This window comes from Phalacrocorax aristotelis, chromosome 4 (genome assembly GCF_949628215.1).
Source record: "Phalacrocorax aristotelis chromosome 4, bGulAri2.1, whole genome shotgun sequence".
In the NCBI taxonomy this organism is placed as follows: domain Eukaryota; kingdom Metazoa; phylum Chordata; class Aves; order Suliformes; family Phalacrocoracidae; genus Phalacrocorax; species Phalacrocorax aristotelis.
The window spans coordinates 2,474,127-2,494,428 of NC_134279.1; the positions used below are offsets into that span (position 1 = coordinate 2,474,127).

At 45.0% G+C, this 20,302-nt stretch overlaps 1 protein-coding gene across 1 annotated transcript in view; it reads left to right on the forward strand.

Moving 5' to 3' along the window:
• Window positions 1-20,302, forward strand: part of SHROOM3 (shroom family member 3) — a 152,898-nt gene that overhangs the window by 28,721 nt on the left and 103,875 nt on the right. Inside the window, exon 2 of the mRNA XM_075090009.1 lies at window positions 18,388-18,542. Within this exon, the coding sequence (XP_074946110.1) occupies window positions 18,388-18,542 (155 nt within the window). The remainder of the gene's footprint in view (window positions 1-18,387; window positions 18,543-20,302) is intronic.

The window sequence follows — 20,302 nt, forward strand, 5'->3', positions numbered from 1 at the left end:
TAAAGTGAGGGGTGTCTCAGTGGTTTATGCCAGCTGAGGTGCTGCATGGCAGAGACTGATGGCAGCATGCTCAGTGCTGAAGTGTAGTCACTTAAAAGAACCCTTGTAAAAGGAGTGGGGGGAAAGGAAGCATTTTCTGCAATATAAGTTGGAGTGAACTGCCAGGAACAGATTTCGTCCCTCGGGGTGCAGCAAAACCACCCAAAAATGTGGACTCCTTCAGTACTTAGATAGATAGGGCAAAGCTGAGCGCTGTGACACATGTCATCACGTGTCTCTGTTAGGCATTCAGGTAAGCATCACTGTGCAGCTGCCCCAGCTATCCCATTGCAGCAGCTGTGAGATAGTGGAGAGCATGAGCACTGTGGGAAACTCAATTCCTTGTCCCCAGAGCTGCTAGTTAAGCAAGCCTGACTCGGGTGCAACAAAGCTTATTAAAATGCATCTTTTTGTCTAACTGATTTGTGGAAGAATACTAGTAAGGAAGAAAGGAAGGCACCTCTATTATATCTATCCTCTGATTCACCAAGTCTGGGATTCATGAGTTAATTTCTAAGGCAAAGCAAAGATGAGCAGAAGGGCAACCTGGAAGTTAAACATCGGGCTAGGACTGAGGAATGTCTTGGTTCTGTTTTGGGGTAAGTTGCAGGCTGTTTTATGCAGTCAGCAAATCCCTCAATCTGCCCACACTTTCACCTGTGAAATGGATAGCATAGCACTCCATCCCTATCTATGCTTTGCATGTTTTTTAGCCCTATGAGGACATACATAAGCATAGTGTTGCAGCTGTAATTTTGGTAGGGATCTCTAGGATCCACTATTGTGCCAACAGCAACGGTCAAGAGGCCACCACCCTCACTGTGCTGTTTTCATACATAGTGAGAAACTCCGTATTTTAGCTATCCATGTGATTAAGGCATTAATCCTTGCCCCAATAAGGGCCAAAATGCAGGAGAGAATCAAACTGCTACGCCTCTGTTCAAATCTGGGGGCCTGTCCTGTCAGCAAAAGGACGATTCCACAAAAAGAAGGTCAGCTGGCTCTGGTCCTAATTCAGCTTGAGGAACAGATGCTGGGATTTTTACCATAACTGTTGCTCTGTGCAGCTTTTCAAAGGGCCAGGACTATAAGTTTTAAATTATTATGTTGGCAAGGGCAAGAATAAACAGCAGCAGTTCAATATTAGCGTTCACAAAAGCCTCTGCTGGGACAGCTGGACTTGTCCCACTTCCCCGTGGTTTTGCTCTTCTCCTGCCAGGCCCTTTGAATGTGATCTGAAGTCTTTAAAGCTCATCCAAACTTTTCACATGTTCAACACAGTCTGCTTCGATACAAATTAGGCAGTGCCTGGTTTTAAATTACTAGGTTAAAGACACTCCCTCTGAGAGAAGGGATATCTTTAAAAGTTGTCCTCTCCATGAGATACCCTGCTGCTGACCTAGCGGACGTGAGTCCAGGGTCACGTCACAGGCCTTGCTGCTCTCACTCTGCGCAGTACCTTGCTCTCTGGGTGGTGCTGGGGGAGGAACCATTGAAGGGCTGAGGTGGTGCTTGGTGTGAAGAAAGCTGGGAAAAATCTTCCCCAAGATTTAGTTCTTAACTTAGGTTCTGGAGGTTTTTAATGCATAGGATCAGTGGCACAATTGACAGCAATAGAGCTAGTCTTGTGAATCGCTGCTTACTGCTTCTTGGATTAAGACAGGCCTAGCATGGACAGGGGCTGCTCTCTGAGACAGTGGATCGGGCTGTCATAGAGAGGAGGCTGCAAATTTCCAGGTTCAAAGTGTGGCTTTGCTTTGCATTTGGCAGCCTTGAGGGAGGGTTGCAACCGGCCATCTTTAGTCACAGCAGAGTGAAATACCCATTCCAAACCCTCTTACAGTGGGAGGACTTCTCTGAAAAATAATTTTATATGGGCATCATCCAAACCCCATTAAATGGAAAAGCCATATACTGAATTTAGCAATGCTTCGTCAAGTCTCCAGAAGTATATTAGTTAAACTGATTCCAAACAGCCTGAGCAGCATCTGCCACAATATTTCTGCCTTGAGGTTTCGGGTGTACTTTTTGTTCTTTCCTATTAGAACTTTTGCGCAATCTTAAAGTTTTCTGCAGCTTGTTTCTCTCAAAGCTGTTGTTGCAAACTTGTTTGCCAGAGGGACATTTTCATCATTCACAGGACCTATTTTTAAATTCCACAAAGATTCCTTAAGTGAGAATGACATCTCAGAGAACTGTACAGGATGCTGTGGGTATGGCAGCTGATCTCAGGGACGTCGCGGAGCGACTTGGAGCTGAAACAATTGACCGTATTCATTGAAGCGGCGGGGAGACCAGAGGGAAACAGAATGTAGTTACCTTCACTGGAATTTGGCCAGCGTCCCAGCTACCATTAATGCGTCTGTTCTTACAGGAATGTCCTGGGATTTTCATTAATGTATGATTCAGCTTATAAAAACATGCCTGCTGCCTTAGCCCCTGGAGCTATGGCAATTAAAGAAATGTGATTTAGCCAATGCGTAACAACTGGCATTAGCAGGCACATTCTCTTCCTTTCTTGTTACCTTTGCTCCCCTCACCTTCTTTCTTCTCCCCATCCTCAAGATGCAAGAGTAGTTTCCAGTGCATTGCGTAAACAGCACATGCAATAAGCCCCTGTCCCTCTTTCAGGTAGTGTTGTGAGCATATAGTCTTCACATACCTGCACGGTCACAAAAGCGTGCTCTGTAAGATCAATCAAATGCATTTCAGAAGCGAATAATCTCTGAGAAGGCCTGATCCTGGCTGTCAGACTGAATTACCTTCTGCCAAGAAATGAGGGCCAGATGGGTGTTCTTGACTGCTCCCATCATCATGAAGCAGGAATATGATTCTTTGGAGCTTAACACTGAAACCAAGAGAACTGAAAAGGTTGTGCAATATTCAGATGTAAAGCGTTCCCTGCTCCAGCTAAGCTCAGCCACATTCATACATCACCTTGTGTCTTTAATGTTGATACCTCTAGGAGCCAACACTACATGCAAGAACAGAGGAAACTAGCAAGTCAAAGGGACCTTCTCATGGTGCAGGAGTTAGGGCACTTTTGTGCGCTGCCCTAGTTTAGGTATAAAACTGGAGTAAGCCTAGCAGTACTGATGGAAAAATGCCTTTGTAATCCAATTATTTCCTGAGATCAAGGGCCTTTTTCTGCCGATGGCCAAACAGGTCATTTCACATTGCCCTTGTTAGTGTGAATCTCGTAGTTGTTTGTCCTATCAGTTTATTTTCAATTACATGTTTGGGAACAGAAGAGAAACAAAAAAATTGAGAGAACTGTGAGAAACCAGGAAATGGTACCAAGTGGAGGAGAAGGCAGGAATGGAATGCACATTTTAAGTTTATATTTGAGCTGCTTGTGGTGGACTTTTCCCTGGCACCTATGGCAGAACAAGAATTTGAAAACCTTACTCTAAAAAGGCATTTATGTGTCGTATTGGTGGGTGTAAGCCCTGCGTTTTACATGCAGGGCAAGGGGTAAATACAAGCTTCCACAAGGTTAGCAGCCATCTGGACTGAATATTGAGGTTTCTTTTCACAGAGAAAACGTTTTCAAAAGACAAAGTTAAAAGCAAGAGCTCTCTGGCGTGCAGGAAGGAGGAAGACAGCGGGCAATGTGCCCGGTGATTTTACAGGTATGTTTACCTCATCCATCTCTCTGGCAGCTGACAGCAGTGCTGGCTCTGAGAACTTGGACCTGCCTCAACCTGAACTGCAGCTAAATTCATTTATGCATCAACTGCAGCTAAAAAGAGTTTTGCCAAAAAGTGGTTGGCTTGATAAATGAATAAGCTTGGAAGTGCAGCTATAAATCCCCTTCCCTAAAAGAAGGGCTTGATAAGACAGTTCCAGGAAAGATGTAGCTACTTCAGAGGATTCAAGCAGGGAGAGGAAGAGGTGCTGTGCACGTATCTTAATGAACTTCAGTGCTGCTAGTACAGCTGGGACAGGACATAAAAGAGCAGAGCCTTACTGCCTGAGCTGTTAACTTGATTTTCTGGGCATATTCTGGAATCTGAATTCCATGCTCAACTCTGCTGCTGGTGATCCAAAAATAGCTAAGTCTAAAGTCCCCCCTGCACATCTGTATGAGCTGTAGCGGTTTGGGAAGCTTGTGTCTTCTGCAAGAACTGTTGAGCTGGGGAAAAACTGTTGCCCTCTTGAGACAATAAAGGCTGGACCTTAGGTAAACAGGCAGTGTACTTTATAAGGACTGGGAGCTCTTCCTATGCATCATCTGTCAGGATACCTGTCAAAGAAAAGCAGAGAGCAGGCACTAGTATCTTTGCTTTTCTATCGCGAGAGTGGCTTTAGGGAGTACCTTTCCCTGTCACCCGTATCTGAAGGGATATTTTTTAACATAGAAGAAAAAAAATATGCATCCTAGCATAGCCTAGCAGCTTTGGCATTATTAGTGTCCACATCTGTGGTGTAAAATTAACAAGGAAGTTCCTGGATTGCTATGAAATGCCTTGCTAATCACTAGCTAAGCCTGCTTTTATCGTCTTACTTTCAAAATTGCTCCAGCATTTTCTTGAGCTGGTTAAAAAACCCTCCATGCGCAGATTGAAGACATTTAGGCTGACACGTGGGCAGGGGATTCAAAGATGCACTTGGCCTCTTGGGTACTAGCTAAAGAATTGACACAGAGCCCATACAAAATGAATTCAGTGCTTATGAACATGAAAGTTATCCAATGTTTAGCAGCCTAAGATGCTTTCAGGACAAACTGATAGGGAACAAACATGCTCAGAACCGTGAGGTTAAGTGTACTATCAGCAAGAATGGTAGAGAGCTGCGGAGCAAAGAGACCAGAGCGAACATGGCTGGCAGAGTGGGAAGGATTGAAAGGTATCAGCCAGACGGACTGAAGAGGTCAGGACCCCTTTTCTCTCATTTTATAATTAGACAGAGGACAGCAGCACTCCCTCATAGGTCTGGCTGGGTTTTCAGTATCTAAATTAAGAAGTAAGGTATATAAAGAAATAAGGTTTAACAGTTTATTCTTGCTTTTCCACACCATAAAATTTATTCACATGTCTGCCTTTGAACCTTAGAGATATTCACTCTGGCTTAAGTGCAGCAACTGCTCTATCTTCACGACAGCAGTAATAATTGAATGGCCTTTCAGATTAATTTGCTGCTCATGCATAACTTATGTTACTGAAAACAGAACTACCCACAGGTCTAAAGGGTGAAATTCAGACTTAGGACTGAGCAGACAGGTTTTCATTCCTCCTCTTATTACACTCCCTGAGCTGCTTTTTTAGCCCATCATTAGAAAAGCATCCCTCACAGTTGAGACCCACCAGCTACAAGCGAGATAGTAGTGCAGAGAAAAGCAGTTGTCCCTTGAATTTCGACCTGCCACAGGATGGCAGCAGGGTACAAGGAGAGTGGCTGCAGGGTGAGGGATTTGAACGAACAGACCAAAGCTGTGCATCAACCTCGCAGTTTATTCCTCTACCGCCCTGCTGCTCCCAGTAAGACCACGAAGCCCTGCAAGGCATCCACAAGGCCTGAGCAAGGACAGGCTTTTCAGCTCTCTTGCTCTTTTGCCTTTGGATAGCTTGGTAGGACCCTGTTTAGGATAAACTCTCGTGCACAGCTAAGACCGCACGCTTTCATGTGGGGAGTAGGTTCTCAAATGCTCAGCCAACCTGTCCTGGCACAAAGTCACAGGATGATGTGGGTGTGCAAGTAGGTGTGCACAGCAGAAGGTAGATGGTGGTCAGAAGAGCCTGGACGCTTTGAACTTTAAGATATTCATTCTTTATGTATGAAATTGAAACCAATTCTTCCTCTCCTTCCTGTGCTTTTGATAATTTCTGAGTATTTGATTGAAATTTTTTACTATTTGGGGGTTACAGTAGTGTCACAGAAAATGCTGCCAGGGAATTCTTTACATGGGTTGATTTGGGGCAAGATGACTCTCACAGATGGTTCCATGAACTGTGCTTCACGTGAACACCCATCCTGCAGATAGCCATGCCCGTGTACATAACGTGCTCGCATGGTCTGGTGCATGGGGGACCAGAAGCAACACATTCTGCTGCCCGAATACCTGTTTTTTAAAAATAGCTGCTGCATTTGGATCTGTGGAGCTGGCCACCTCACTGAGGATCTCAGAGAAATGATCTTCCTTTTGTCTCTGACACCTCTTCCTTCAAGGAAGCACTAAAACATCCTGGAGGTGCAGTGGGGAGAAGGGGGCAGGGAGGAAGGGTGACAAGCTGATGTGTAGGCAAGCAAAATGAATCTCCAGGGTTGTGAGCCTGGCATCTTTCATAGGCACTAAATTAACTTGAGAAGACTTTTTAATAATTACAGAAGGCCAGGGGAATAAAGAAAAGGTTTGCCAAGTGTGATGTGATGACAATGCTTGGACCGTAAAATTCCTCTTTTGTACTGGCACCGTCACTCTAAGCTGCGCGCTGTTGCCATTATCTGGTCCGAGGGGAGTTCTCGCTGCGGTATTGTGGAGTGTGTGTGACCTGGCAGCGAGTCAAAAAGCATCGAGCCGCCGTGCTGTGATGAACTGGCCCAGCTACTTCTGCAGAGTCCGTTAGCATTTCCTTCTCATTACCTAGGGATGCCAGCAGTACTCTCTTGCCCTAAAGGACACATCTCTTGATGATGAGCTGTGTTTTAGTTGCTGTTGGCTGCTCTCAGCTTCGACCTTCAAAGAGTCCCTAAAAATTTTGATGTCTGATTCTCATTAAAATGAGCAAGAAATGAATACCTAAATCCCGTAGGCTGCTATTTAATGTCTGGCAGGAGCTCCTGTTGGTTCATCAAGCATGGCTCTGCTGCATCACCTGGGTTTTTCCTCTCAGATGTAGACCATTTAGTTGTTATTAGTTTGTATTAGTAGGGTCAGGGAGGAAGGAGGAGCATGATGAGGAAGGGCATATAGGGCAAAAGAAAGAAAGGGAAATGGTAGTGCAATGCAGAAGAGGACAACCACAGCAAATAGAGAAGAATGAAAACTATGGAGACAAGTGGGGAACCAGAAATATATGGAAGAACATCCAGGAGCAGTTCCTTTTGGTTGTAGAAAAGGGAAAATTGCCTTGAGAGAAAATGGCTCAGTGCTGGGGACCCGGTAGAAATATTAAAGAGGGGGAGTCTCATTTGGCATCAGTACAGCCTGACCTGGCAGTCAGAGTAGAGTGCAACGCCAGCGCTAATGTGTGATGCTTTCTGTGACCCTGGAAAAGTTACATAAACATTGCTTCTGTTTTTATTCCTCTCTAATTTAGGAACAATACTTCCTGCTGTCTTCCCATGGTGCTGAAAGGTCAAATTAGCTAATGGAAGGAAAGTTCTAGAAGATCATTATTACTGTTGTCATTACTATTATTACTGCTATTTATAATAACAGGTATAATGGAAGTGTTAATACTGGGGAAGGGTAATAAGGGAAAGAGAAGTGGGAAACATCAAAAGCAGTAACTGGTCATGCTGGGGCCAAGGATCCATCTCCAGGAGAGATGAGTACTACTTGTTCCAAGAGCCAGAAAACCCTGTACTTTAGGTTTAAGGTTTACCTAATTTATGGAATTACCTGATTGCAGGGCAGATTTTCTTGGCATTTCTGTTCTGAATTCACGTGAGCAATACGCCAAGGCAGGAAGTTCACTGTCTAATCATGTGGTGAAAAAAATCCTCAACAACTGTACTTTGAGAGCCTGCTGGTTGGTTTCTTTCTTCTCCGAACCCATCACAGGTGCACACATCTCAGCCGTATTTTCTTACATGGCCATATTTTCCAGTGACCCCCAAAAAGACACAATCCAAAGAAAGTCTTGTGGCAGTTGGTCACCCTGTCAAGCTACAACCTCTAGGGGTTATGGCAATACAGGTCATAACAGCAAGCATTGAAAAGTAATACAAAAATCTGGGAAGACATGCAAAGCATCCTGGAAAAAGAGCACAAAGCATTGCCATGTAGCAAGGATTGGAAGGCAAGTTCCAAATGTTGTCATTTGCTCCTTGTTTTTAGAACAGGCAGGAGGGAGGTGAATTAACTAACTAGATTTCCTACTATTGCAGTTCCTGTGATGCTAGTTTTGGCTTTCCCCAGGCTTGAAAAATTGTCCTTGGAGTAGGTGACAAATATAATTTTGCAGACTCGTCTCCAATTGGTTTGTTTTCCTAGATGGCAAGGACAAGAGGAGGGAGGGTACGTCAGGGCATGCTGTGAGAGGAGAGTATGCAAAGCAAAAGAAACTGCCAAGAGCAAAATAAATAATAACGTGTTCCTAATGCCTATCCATTTGCACTCAGTGCAAAAGGTGATGTTTCTTGATGTGGGCCAGTCCTTGCACATTTTACATTTGGTTTGTGAGTGAATGTTGGTCCATGACATTCCACAGTTTAAGGGATACCCTGTGGCCACCAAGAAGGGCTGTTTGGAGGTAGTATGGGGGGTCTGTACAGGAGCCTGTGGAGAGGATTAGGGAGCGCTAGATGCCATTGACTCAAAATCCTAGGGTTTGCAGGGTTCAGGTGATCTCTTAACAGTACCTCACCTCACTTTTAATAACTACAACTGTTACCACAGGTGCATGCTGCTTTGGCTCCTGCAGTGATGATCAGGATAGTGACGGTGATGAGGATGATGAGTGGCACCCTGCACACCAGGAACACAATAGGAAGAGTGGCCGAGGAATGGGAGTGTGGGAGGAGATGTGGGTTTGCTAGTGATCCTCAGTTGCTGTGCTCTTCCAAGCTGTTCTGCTGCAATGGACTCAGTAGCTGCACAGTAGCTTTGAGGCAGTGCTCTCTCATATGTTGGGTGGCCATGTTTGATAGCCCCGCACCTAGGCTGTAATGGGTTTGTTGTCTAAATGTCACAGGAACTGGGTTTTTAATTATTGAAATCTTGTGAGAAATGTGAGAAAGGACTGTGAAGCCAGGGACAGGATGGCAAAGCAGGGTGAAAAAAGGAGTCCTGAGTGCAGAAACCTTGGGTGTGTTTGAGGCAGAGCAGAAGACTTTTCCAGCAAACTCTTTGACAAACAGCTATTTTTAACTCTCACATTACAAAGCAAATATTAACTCTCAGACATGTGCAGTCACTGGCTTTGTGTGCTCTGGAGAGGGGCGAGCTGTGTCAGATACAACAGAGTAACAGGGAATGAGTTATTGTAGCCCCTTGAGCTGATATCACCCTGATAATTGCTGCAGACCAAACAGGATCAAGTTAACGTGCTCCAGGCCCCAGTATTTGTGTCACCTGGTTATATACCCTCTGTGGCATGTATGGAATGATTTGTTTGCAAAAACCAAAGAGTGAACAAAGAAGTAAGGCTCTCTGATTCCCACGTGCGCTGGCAGGGTGTGTTCTGCAGGCAAGACTCTGCTGGGATAAAAGCTGGCCTCATGCAGGAAATAGAGGAAAAGCAGGAGAAAGCAATCCCTCAAGTTTTAATGCTACAAAAGGGCAAGCGTTACTCTGCACCTGCACAGGCACTGTGTTTCTGTAGTGCTCTGTCTGTGCCTGAGGCGCACATCAGTGAGAAAGGTAGGAAAAAGCATTAATGATGTCTCAGATCTTGGCTCCCTGGACACCCTGACATGGAGCAGCAGGCAGCCAAGTGCTGGGAGGGCCAGGAAAGCAGCCATCTCCTGTCCTCTAGCCACCTTTTTCTTGTCTCTCTGGGTTAGCAGGAGAAGGACTGTTTGCTGCCACTGTATAGCATGTCAGAATGACATTTTGCAGTTGGTCCCTGGACATGTCACAACTGGCTTTATGCTGGCTGAAAACAAGCTGATTTTTGCCCTGTCCTGCAGGTGCTCTGGCTTCTCCTTGCCTTTAGGTTCAGTCCACATGTTGCAAATGTCACCATGTAGCTGAAAGCAGGCTTTGCTGCTGTCTTTCTGCTTGTTGTTGTCACAGCTTTTCCACATCTCTGTTTCCTGTCCCTCTGTTTGCCTAACCAGTTCGTTTATACTGTAAGGCTTGGGGCAGGAACTGTCTGTGATGATGTGTTTGTACCATGCCTCTAAAAGAGGACCCGATATGGCTCTAGCCGTTACCGAAGAGCAAACACAGATTAGTTCCTTGTCTTATATATATGGGGAGAGGTGGAAAAAATTTAATGGTAGTTTTGCCCCTTGTTACAGAAAAGATCCTGGAGGCTTCTTGAAGGCCTGAATCAAAGCTGTAGCCTAGGTCCCATCGTTCTTTGTGGTTTAGCTGAAAGAAGACTTGATTTTCCCTGCCCTTTCCACTTTCAAATGTAAAAATCTCTGTGGAAGTCTAACAGTTCCATGCTGGAGAAGTTGGAAAATTATCTGAAGCCTTCTTTCCTCTGCTGGCGTAGGAATTCAGAGTCACCAGGAGGAGTCAGATGCAAACTCATCCAAGCATGTCTCCTTATCTCTTGTAGTTGAAGCCAGCAATCTGTTTTCCATTCACTTCTTGCCACTTTTTGCTGAGGGGCTGACTGCTGAGATTAACCTTGCTCTCAGGACAGGAAACAATCACGCAGGAAATGGAAAGGTGTGGAAGTGTTGGAGCCTGCAGGGTGGTCCTAGGAATGACCTTGAATCCTCACCACTTGTCAGGAACTTGCATCTACCCTCCATGGATCACTGTGGCATTTCTGCAGCTGGACCGCTGCTTTGGTGCCCACAGCCACTTTGCTTTGGTGCCTGCCCTCAGTAAATAATACTTGAAAAGGTCTTAGTCCTTCAGGGAGCCTCTGCACTGGTGCAGGGGCACTCCACTATATTGCCTGCACTCCTGGTTTCCAGATCATCCAGGGTCAGAGACTGTGGCAAAGCAGACTGGTTACTCCTTTGCTCCTGGGCTGGGCTTTCCCCTGAAGTGGGGACAGCTGGGTGTGCAGCCAGGCACTGTAAATGGCGCAGGGTCCCTGCTGTTCTAGGAGAGAAGGGGCTGTAGAGAAGGTGTGATGTTCAGTCATCAAGTGGCAGCAGGTTTCCTTCTGGGTCTTTAGCACTTGGTGGGGAAGAGGCAAGACTTTGCTACTGCTGTATGTCCTTCATTTTGGCTGTTGGGAATACCCCTAAAAGGTGAGGTCCCCTTTGTATCAGAGGCTCTGTACCATTTTCGCTCAGCATCCTGGACAGATTCTAGTTTGGGTAAATATAACTCACTTGACTTAAATCCCTCCTCTGAAAAAAACATGGGTAGTTCCTGCTCATTTCAGCTTTCATTAGGCCCAGCCATAGGCACAGACAAAATAAGGATTGCCTCAGACAGCAGAGCAGGGGAACAGGAGAGGAGTAAAGCCACAGGGACTAGGAGTCATTTCTCCAGGCATGTCTTGAAGGAAGCTCTTCTGTGCCAGATAGGGATGGATGGCCTTTCTGTCTGAGCAGCACCTGCCTTTGGCCACCTGGAAGTGGGGGAAGCAGCTTTGACAGCAGAAGTGCACCCCAGCACTGGAAGGGGGAAGAGAAAAGGGGCTGGGAGCTGGCTGTGATCCTTGGCACCCCACTTTCCTCAGGGCTAGCTGCACCACTTGGCTATCCGCAGCCAAGTGCACCTGGTTCTGGCAAAAGAGCTGAGAATGCCCAGCTTCTGCTGTCTTGGTCTCCCCAACTACCTGGGGAGAGCACAGCACTGGGGGAATCTCTCTGCCACAGCCTTGACGTTGAATTCTGCCATTCCTGAGAACTGAGGCAGCATATTATATATATCCTTAGAGCCTGAGCTCATGAGTTCAGTGGAGGGTCAGGTGAGCTGATTTTGTCCTGACAGGTAGGAAATAAATGAATCTGTCTGTGCGCAGAGGCACACAGACACACACACATACTGCAAAGAAGCCGTGAGCTGTCTGTGACAGTCTGGTGCAGCCCTGAGCTCGTGACTTTTCTCTGTATGGGGTCAAATACTGCTGAGTTTCTCTGATGTCAGCCACAATGCTAAAATCAGAGCTGGTGACTGTCACTGCCAACATGGTGAGTAGGTGTCCCTCTAGATTTAAAGTGGTGCCTCTCCGATCTAGTGTCTGGAAAATAAGCCTGGGGATGCCAGAGTTGTTCGTGTTGTGGAAGGTAAGGGCTGGAGTTTTCCTTACTAGACGTCTTGCTCCAAGCCAAGTAAGTGTATTCATTAACACGGTTCAGGCTGAGTGTGGGAGAAAATATGTCGTTTTGCCTGTGTTAAATAACAGATAATTTTTTGGAAGTACCAGAAAGATTTCATAGCGCTGCTAACCCTTCAAAACTGTGTAGTTTAACTTGTTCTTCTACTGAATCAAGTTCAGCCTCTCAAGGTGAGTTTGTTCTATGTGAACCTTGTATGACTACCTGGAATAGATAGCCTCTCTACTACTATGCTTTGTACTTAGGAGCAGAAATATTACTGTAGAACAATCCAGAGCACTATGAGAAAAAATCCCTTCCTTGCTTCTGTGCGGAATAGAACAATAACTAATTTGGCAACACTTTCTTTAGCTTGGAGTAAATGTCAATAGCTAAATTCCCTCAAGATGCATGTCTGCATCAGGGATGGGGATATCCAGCAGAGACACGGCTCCAGGAGGAGACCTTTGACTTAACTGTTTTTTGCTTGAATTGTCTTAGCTGCTCTGTCACGCTGACACAGAGGTTGGGGACAATGAGGAAGAATTTCTGTCTGCGGCATGGGAAACACTCACTGCCCCCAAGTTGTGACATGGCATTAAGTCTGAATGAGGGGAGCAGCGTATTCTCTGGAGTCATTCAGCAGCTTTGCAACTTTGTTTTTAGGTTTCAGAACCATCTCTGAACTCCACGGGGGCTTAAAAATTTCTATGTCCTACATAAAGCCTAAATCAATCACTTACTCAACGAGTTTACTGAGCAAGCAAAATTCGTCCCCTTGGGCCTCTGTGTGTGCTGCTCTGTACTGGGTGCGCTACACAACTGGTCTGGTGTGGCCTAATAGTGGACAGGTAGATGAAAGACCCCCATCTCACCTGTTTGGTGTTCCAGTTTGGGCACTGAGAAGTGATTAAAGCCTCGACTGTTGAATACAGTCAGTTTTCCTGTGTTTTCTCTCAAACGCACAGCTGGTTTAACCCTTTCCCCCAAGCTGCATTGGTGCTAATGACCTTGTGAAGGACAAGGCAGAAGTGAACCCCAGATTGACTGGAAATGCAGATTCTCTGGAATCTGCAGAGAATGAAGATGGTTCCAGCAAAATATTTGAAAACAAGGGGTCCAAAGCAGAGAACGTTTTTCTGTAATGCTCCTGGGTGAGTCACGGACTCCTTGCAGCGAAGGAAGCCACCTCTCTCAGTTCCTTCATGGAGCAAAATGTCTTCCTCTGTCACCCTGTCGGTTCCTATAAAATCTTCTTCGGCAGCTCAGGAATTCTGGACAGCCATCTCCAGCAGTTCATTTGTGATGCTTCCCTTCCCATCATTATAATATCTGACACCAAAAGGGCAGTAGTTTGTCAGTGCAATTGCTGCTGTTTATGTCAACACCCAGCTATGCTGGCTTACTGTTTTTTCCAGAGCATCTCCTGGTGTCATTCAGCAGTTGTACTAACCTGCTGCGTGGCACAGCTCTCACTTGCGTAACTGCGTACAGTGTGCATATATATTTGCTTACTTGATTCTTTTTTTTAATTGAGAAACTTTAACAAGTAAGCTTACAGTTTAGGAATCACATGCACTGTTTGTAATATAAAGGACACAAAGATGGAATAATCCATCTTAAAAGCTACAGAGAATTTGTTGTTACAAAAGCTTCTCAAAGAAAGGGAGGAGAAAAGAGGAATAAATAAAAAAAACTTCTTTAAAATAATCAAGAAAGGATCTCAGACAGCATTCTCTGAACCTACAGTAACCATAGCAAACCGAACAAAAGACAGTAGTAATAAGTCTTATGTATCCTTGGTGATCTGCTTAAGCAACTTCTTGCTTTTACAGTAAGCCAGAAAAAGGGAGAACAGATGCGTTCAAAGTCTGCTGCAGGATCTGTTGAATGACAAGAAGCCTCCTCTAATGCAAGAAAACAGACTGGAGTGTTAATGTAAAGCAGGACCAGGGGTGGCCTTTGGGATTTTCAGGACAGGACAGTGGGCATGGAAGGCTTTACTGCTGGAAAGACAACTGAAGGGACTTGAATTTCCGTCAGCCCGAGGAGACTATTGAGATGTTTTGAAGTAGGTGTATTTCAGGAGAGCCTGGCTTGGCAGGGAAGGTCTTGTTCTCTACCTCTGAAAGAACATGAAAGGATCATCTAGATATGTTTGTGGAAAACAGAAAAAAGGAAGAGGTGTGGGGGAGATGCTGAAATCACAGAAGTTTGATGGGATTTCACAGGAGGTAGGAACCACCTTGTAGGTGGTTGGTGGAACACCCTCTGGAAGGGGATACTTCCCTGTTGCATGGTTCTAACTGGCATGGACTCTCCCCAAGGTCAGGGCCTGTGAGCTAGGGATTTGCAGAGACAGCCCTTGGAATGAGCCGAGATTTGGATCATTGCCACCCACAGAGAGCTCACACTTTAAATAGACAGGACAGACAAAGGTAGTAACGATTGTGTCCATTTTACAAGTGGGGAACTGAGGCACAGGAACCAAGGGTCTTTCTGCTACTGACGAATGTTTTGCTGTACAGATGTTCCTGCTGATTTCAAGGAGAGGGGTTCTGCCCCCCACGTGGCAGTGCCTGGGCAGCTGGCTCTACTCACTGCACCTGCAGTAAGACCAGCCATTGAATCCAGCCCTCTAAGGTTTGGCCCAGCACATGAAGTTCAAAACCAGCCTGTTTTGTAGGTATTCCTCCACCCTGAGCTCATCAGTCGCCTCTCATAACTTGACTTGGCAGAGTGGTTGGCTCAATCCAGCCAAAAGGAAAAAAACTTCAGTCTTTGGCTGGCCCCTGCTGGCTTGTCCTGTTCCTGATGGATGAGCAGCGATCCTACACCCAGAAGGTCCGCTGGCGGCATATCACCTTGTTTTTCCCAGGTTAAATAAACCATAAGAGGTCTTATTGGCTATTGACTGACCTCTTACACTAGGTCCTGTAGCTCACGGCGGTTATGTTTTTGGCGTAAGTGACTGTTGAGGGCGATTTTGGCAGTGCTGTGGCTGCTCAAACTACTCCGACACAACTTGTACACTTAAAACAACAGAATAGATTGCTGGCTGTGCTCTTTCTGGCTGACAGTACTTAGAACCACTTGAGATTTGGGAACAGCTGAAGACTTGCCTTCTCATTTACTCTCACTTGGGACCTGGTCCACAGGGTGAGACAGGTTGTTCAGAGAAGGTAACCACATGCAGAAGTGGCCTGCCTGCGTATTATTTGTCTGCTGTGGCGTGCATACCTTTGCAAGCATCTTCCATCATTACCTGCTCAGTGCAGCACAGACCCAGCGGAGTCTCATCCTTGGCTTGGTTCAGCCTTGCCCAGTGAAGCAGGTGTTCATTTAAATAGGTTCCACGTATGCCGAGGTTTGTTTGCTTTGTTGATAATTGTTACGCTGGGTAGAGAAAAAGCTTTGTGTTTATAGTGCAGCTTGTTTTGTTTGAATCATTCAGTCCTTTCCTTGAAATATCACCACTCCTTAAACACAAATATTTTTGGCGGCATTCAGAGAGAAGAAATGGACGTGGAGCATCTGAGCTTTGCTTTGGGAGACAGTGCCTTGTTTCTGGGCTTTTGGTGGAAACTTCAGAGTCTTTTTGCCTCTCTCGACTCTCTGAGGAGTGGCGGTGCCAGGTCACAGGCCTGTTGTGAATGTTTTTCTTCAGGAACTTTAATGAATTTGCATCCAAGGAACCCCAGCCAAATAGATGACACAACTCTACCTAAGCAATAGACAGATGAGAAGGCTAACACATTACTGATAGGTGAGGTAACTATGTAAACAACAGAAGATCAATCCTCATCTCCATTTATAGTCTCTCTAGGTACGTAAGTAATACGGTTTTGATGCTGCCATCAAAAGCTTCTAATCACAAAAAAATGGGTCTTGTTTTAGGTCTTGCTCGTCAATAGTTTATGTACACAGGAGCAAAGCAGATCATTTGCAGCCTCTGGAACTACTTGCAGATGACTGTATACTAGTCCTAGCAAACTCTTCTTAAAGGCATTCTTTACTATGGTATTGCGGCTGGCTACATGGCCTTGCAAGCTGCAGTTTAAGAGCCCTTGGCATAGGCATAAGCTGGAACACATCTAGATTTGAAGAAAGATTTCTTTCAGAGCTGTTCATAATGTTAGCAACCTTATCAGAAGTGTTGCGGGGTTTAGTCTTTCCTTAAAGTCTTTGATTTTACATTATTTATGAAGGTGATTGTGGAAGAATCCAAATTTCCATTTTCACTAAAAAAGAGGACAAAAAGAAATGCCTAGCCCACGTGATTGCAAAGAGAACATTAAAACAGTTATCCTGTGGAGTGAAAAAAGCCTACAATACAAAAATACAACTTGGATTATTAGAGGATAAAGCACAGATCACGATTTTGTGGATTTTTTAAGGTAAGGGTTCATCAAGGCAGAAGTTAACAGAAATGCTCTCAGCCTTTGAAGCTGTTGGTATTTGTTACAGGAGATATTTTTCCAAGAATGTCTTTTCTCCATTGTATGTGATCTAACATAACAAAACAAAAACAAACACAAAAATCCCTTCGGTTGACTATGTCACAAGTTAATCTAACCCATAGTATCCCACTCTATTATATTTCATAGAAATGATACCCACCTATTTTCCTTTATAGCAGCAACAAACTGGACCAACACCGCATTTTTAGTTAGTTGTTTATTCATGCTGGCAGCAAGGTCTAGTGTTTCATCTCTCACCCTTCCTGGTAATTGTGATACAAGGCTCTTTATATAAAGACTCATTCCTGTGGTTTTATCCATTCTTAAGAAGAAAAGAAAAATCTCATTCGTCAGTGGAATGACTTCCTGGTACGATGAACGACAATGATTTTTACCTACCGTTGTAGGGAGTTCAGAGAATTTATTAGCTAATGTTTATGGAAGTCAGATTTTAAGTTTTAGAAGGTACGTGAGCTGGTATACTATTGTTCAGAAGAACAGACTGGCTTTGCCTGTGAGAAATCACCATTCAACACTGAAACCAATGTTCTGGTGAAAGTCTGGGTTGTATGTCTGCATGTGCTGAGTTACATGTCTGGGTTATGGCTCAATTACACTTTGCCTGGCATGACTTGAAATAAAGGGAACTTGCAGAAGTGTGCGTGCAATTTCACTGGTACCCCTGCAAATTGCAGCCCTTCCCCTGGCTGGATCAGAGTCTTAAGCCAATTCAAATACCTGTCTCTGTCTCAGTATGATGTCTGGGTGCAGGCCTGAAGGAAGAGATTGTCCTTCTAATGTGCCATCAGATGTTATACTTAAGTCTGGGTCACATGACAATTACGAACACAGGTCACAGCTTTTGTTGAACAGGGACTGCCAGGTGCTTTGAATATCAGATTTTGTGGTGTGAAGTTTTGTAATAAAACCTATAGCAGTTGCACTCTGAACCAGTGGCACTCCTGAGTCTCCAGAAACTCAGGATTTGCAGTGCATTAACCCATATACATAACCTTGCCCTCCGCTGTGCTAGTATGCCTTTGCAGAGAGGTAGTGCATTAGTGCACAAGGCTGAGATTCAGAGACTCTGGGCCAAATTTTCTTGTCCTCTGCCTTGTCACTTACTTCTTTGCAGACTTGGTGTATTTCTGCTGGCACACTGACGGAGAATTCATGTGCATGAAGGACTACATAGTGTACGTGATGGCCCATACAAAACAGAGGAAAGTGCCCCAGGATTCTCCTTCTAGCTTTACCACTACACATCCTTGAGCAGGCTGCTTACTTTCTCATAAAATCAAAATAATTATCCACTTTCTTTAAATCCCTAGCTGAAAAACCCTACAGAGGTGCTGCACGTCATTAACTACATACACCTATGTGCATCTGCTTTGTTGCTGGCCAGTAAGCAAGAAGCTGTTGTTAATCAGCCAGCTAGATCATGAAGAGGAGCTTGCACAAAAAAATCACATCCAAGCTCTTCTAATCCCAGCTTTGCTCTTGGGCTTGTGCCTAGGTTATCAGAAGGCATTCTGTGGCCGTTTTGCTGATGTTTACTGCTTCCAAACGCCAAAGACTTTTCAGGCTTATTCAAAGCAATGCTTTCTGGCAGAATTAATTTGACTACCGATCCCCAGCTTCTGTCTATATGAAACATTGGGGAGGCAAGCACGGACCTTTGAGGAAGCTGGCTGGCAAAGGGAGACATTTCTTAGTCAGAGAGCTGAGTTTGGGGCTGGTAGACCTAATTCCTTCAACAGAAATGCATGCTCAGCTCTGCATGTGATAGCACGTCTCACCGTTTCTTTCTCCTCTCTTTCCTGTGCAGATCGAAGAGGGAGGTAAAGCGGACTCCCTGCCTTCCAAGCTGCAGGCTGGTGACGAGGTGGTGAACATCAATGAGGTGGAACTGAGCAGCTCCCGGAGAGAGGCCATTTCCCTTGTTAAAGGGTCCTACAAGAAACTGAAGCTAGTCGTCCGCAGGTAGGACAGATCCACCACTCCTTCCCTCCCTCTCTGCTGCCCTGCAGGGTGACACAGTCATTCCCCTTATCTCTCCAGCTCAAAGCCTATGACTTGGCCTAATCTTGGCAAAAACCTTGTTTAAGCATACAAGCCCAAGGGTGAATGTTTGTTCTTTCCAGCCAGCATTTCTGACTCCTTTATTACTGATACCTCCAAGCACATGAAATACTTATCCAAATCTCTCCCGCTGCTCCCCTGCCACATGACAGTCCAGGATTCCTGTTCAGTGATGTACAAGCTGTCCCGTCTTCCTTCAAAGTGCTTAGGGCTCCCTGTGAAAGAGTGGCAGTTCTGTACATAGCTCTTGCCTCATTTGCTGCATGTTATCGCTGTTTCTGTGACAGCAGAAAGATTTCCGCTGGCCTCAGCAAGATTTGGAGCTGTTTCACATTCTGCAGGTGAGTGATAGAGTGGCTCTGCTGACCGAGAGAAGTCTGACCAATATTGTATTCAGGATGTGATCTAGGGCAATGTGCATCCACTTCACCTGCATCTTCCGAGCAACAGCCTCTGTGCTATCACACAGAGTCATCTCTCACATGCTCTATGTCGCTGTTTCCCTGGCTGTCAAAGGCCTTGTAAATGGTAATGAGCAGTGATGCCAGTGTGCAGGGTTTGATGGTGTGCTGAGTGTAACTCAGCTAAGCAAATAGTGCTGATGATCTTTGGTGACATGAATAATAGATATGTTTGTCTTGGGGTCAGGAAACACAACTTGAATCTTGATGCACATTTTGAGTCAGAGGTGTTTGGGTCTGGAATTTGAGTGGGGGTGGGGTGGTGGGGTGGTGTTAAGACCTTAATAGAGATGCTTCCTGTGTGCTTTTTACTGTGCGCATGGCCAAACAGTTTTTTCTGTGCCATTTAGGTGATAGCTGGTATCGCTTAATGCAGCGCCCTGCCCTGAATTTCCACACTTAGCCAGAAAGGAACCTGGGTCAAGACCAGCATAGCTGAGGAGCTGTCATTAGCCAAACACAAGGTGTCAGCTTGGGTTGCTAAGTTGGAACAGCTGACTAAGGTCTGAGCAGTGATGTCCGAGTAGGGCAGGCATGAACAGCTTAGACACCGTCCTGCTCTTTGGGTATGTTCCGTGCTTATGCTGGCTCTATTCTGGTTTTTATCTAAAGCACCTTTACTGTCAACGACCTTATGACAAATTCTGGATGTTAATATACAGAACCGGGAGATGTTTTTTATAGCCATTGGGAGGATATTTGCAAAAGTAGTTCATTGCAATTTGAGTGTTTTCCACAAATAAATGGCTTTTATTTAAGGCCCATGTAGATTGTAGTCCAACTGTATGGACTGAACAAAATGTTTAATTCAAACTAACTTAGCAAAACTGGAAATAGAACCCTTTTGTCACATCTTAATTTCATTTTGCCAAGATGAACTAGTAAAATGACTGGTTCTGTTTGGCCTAAATTGAGAATTGTTTCGGCATTTGATCTGTCCACCTAAGAAGTAGAAAGAAAAAGAAGGAGAAAAGGATAGACAACCAAAGCCTGGAGTCCTATTGCAGTTGTTTCATCCCAGACTACTTCTTTGCCCCTTTACTTAGATATTTTCATTAGCAACATTTCTCTGGTGGGGACTAAAACCTGCCTAAGTTCTGAAAAGCTCTTTTGCTTCCTACAAACTGGAAGAAGTACATTGGGAAGATCGTTCCTGTGTGTATCAAACTGGACACCAGGAGTGAATAAGCACTCTCTCTG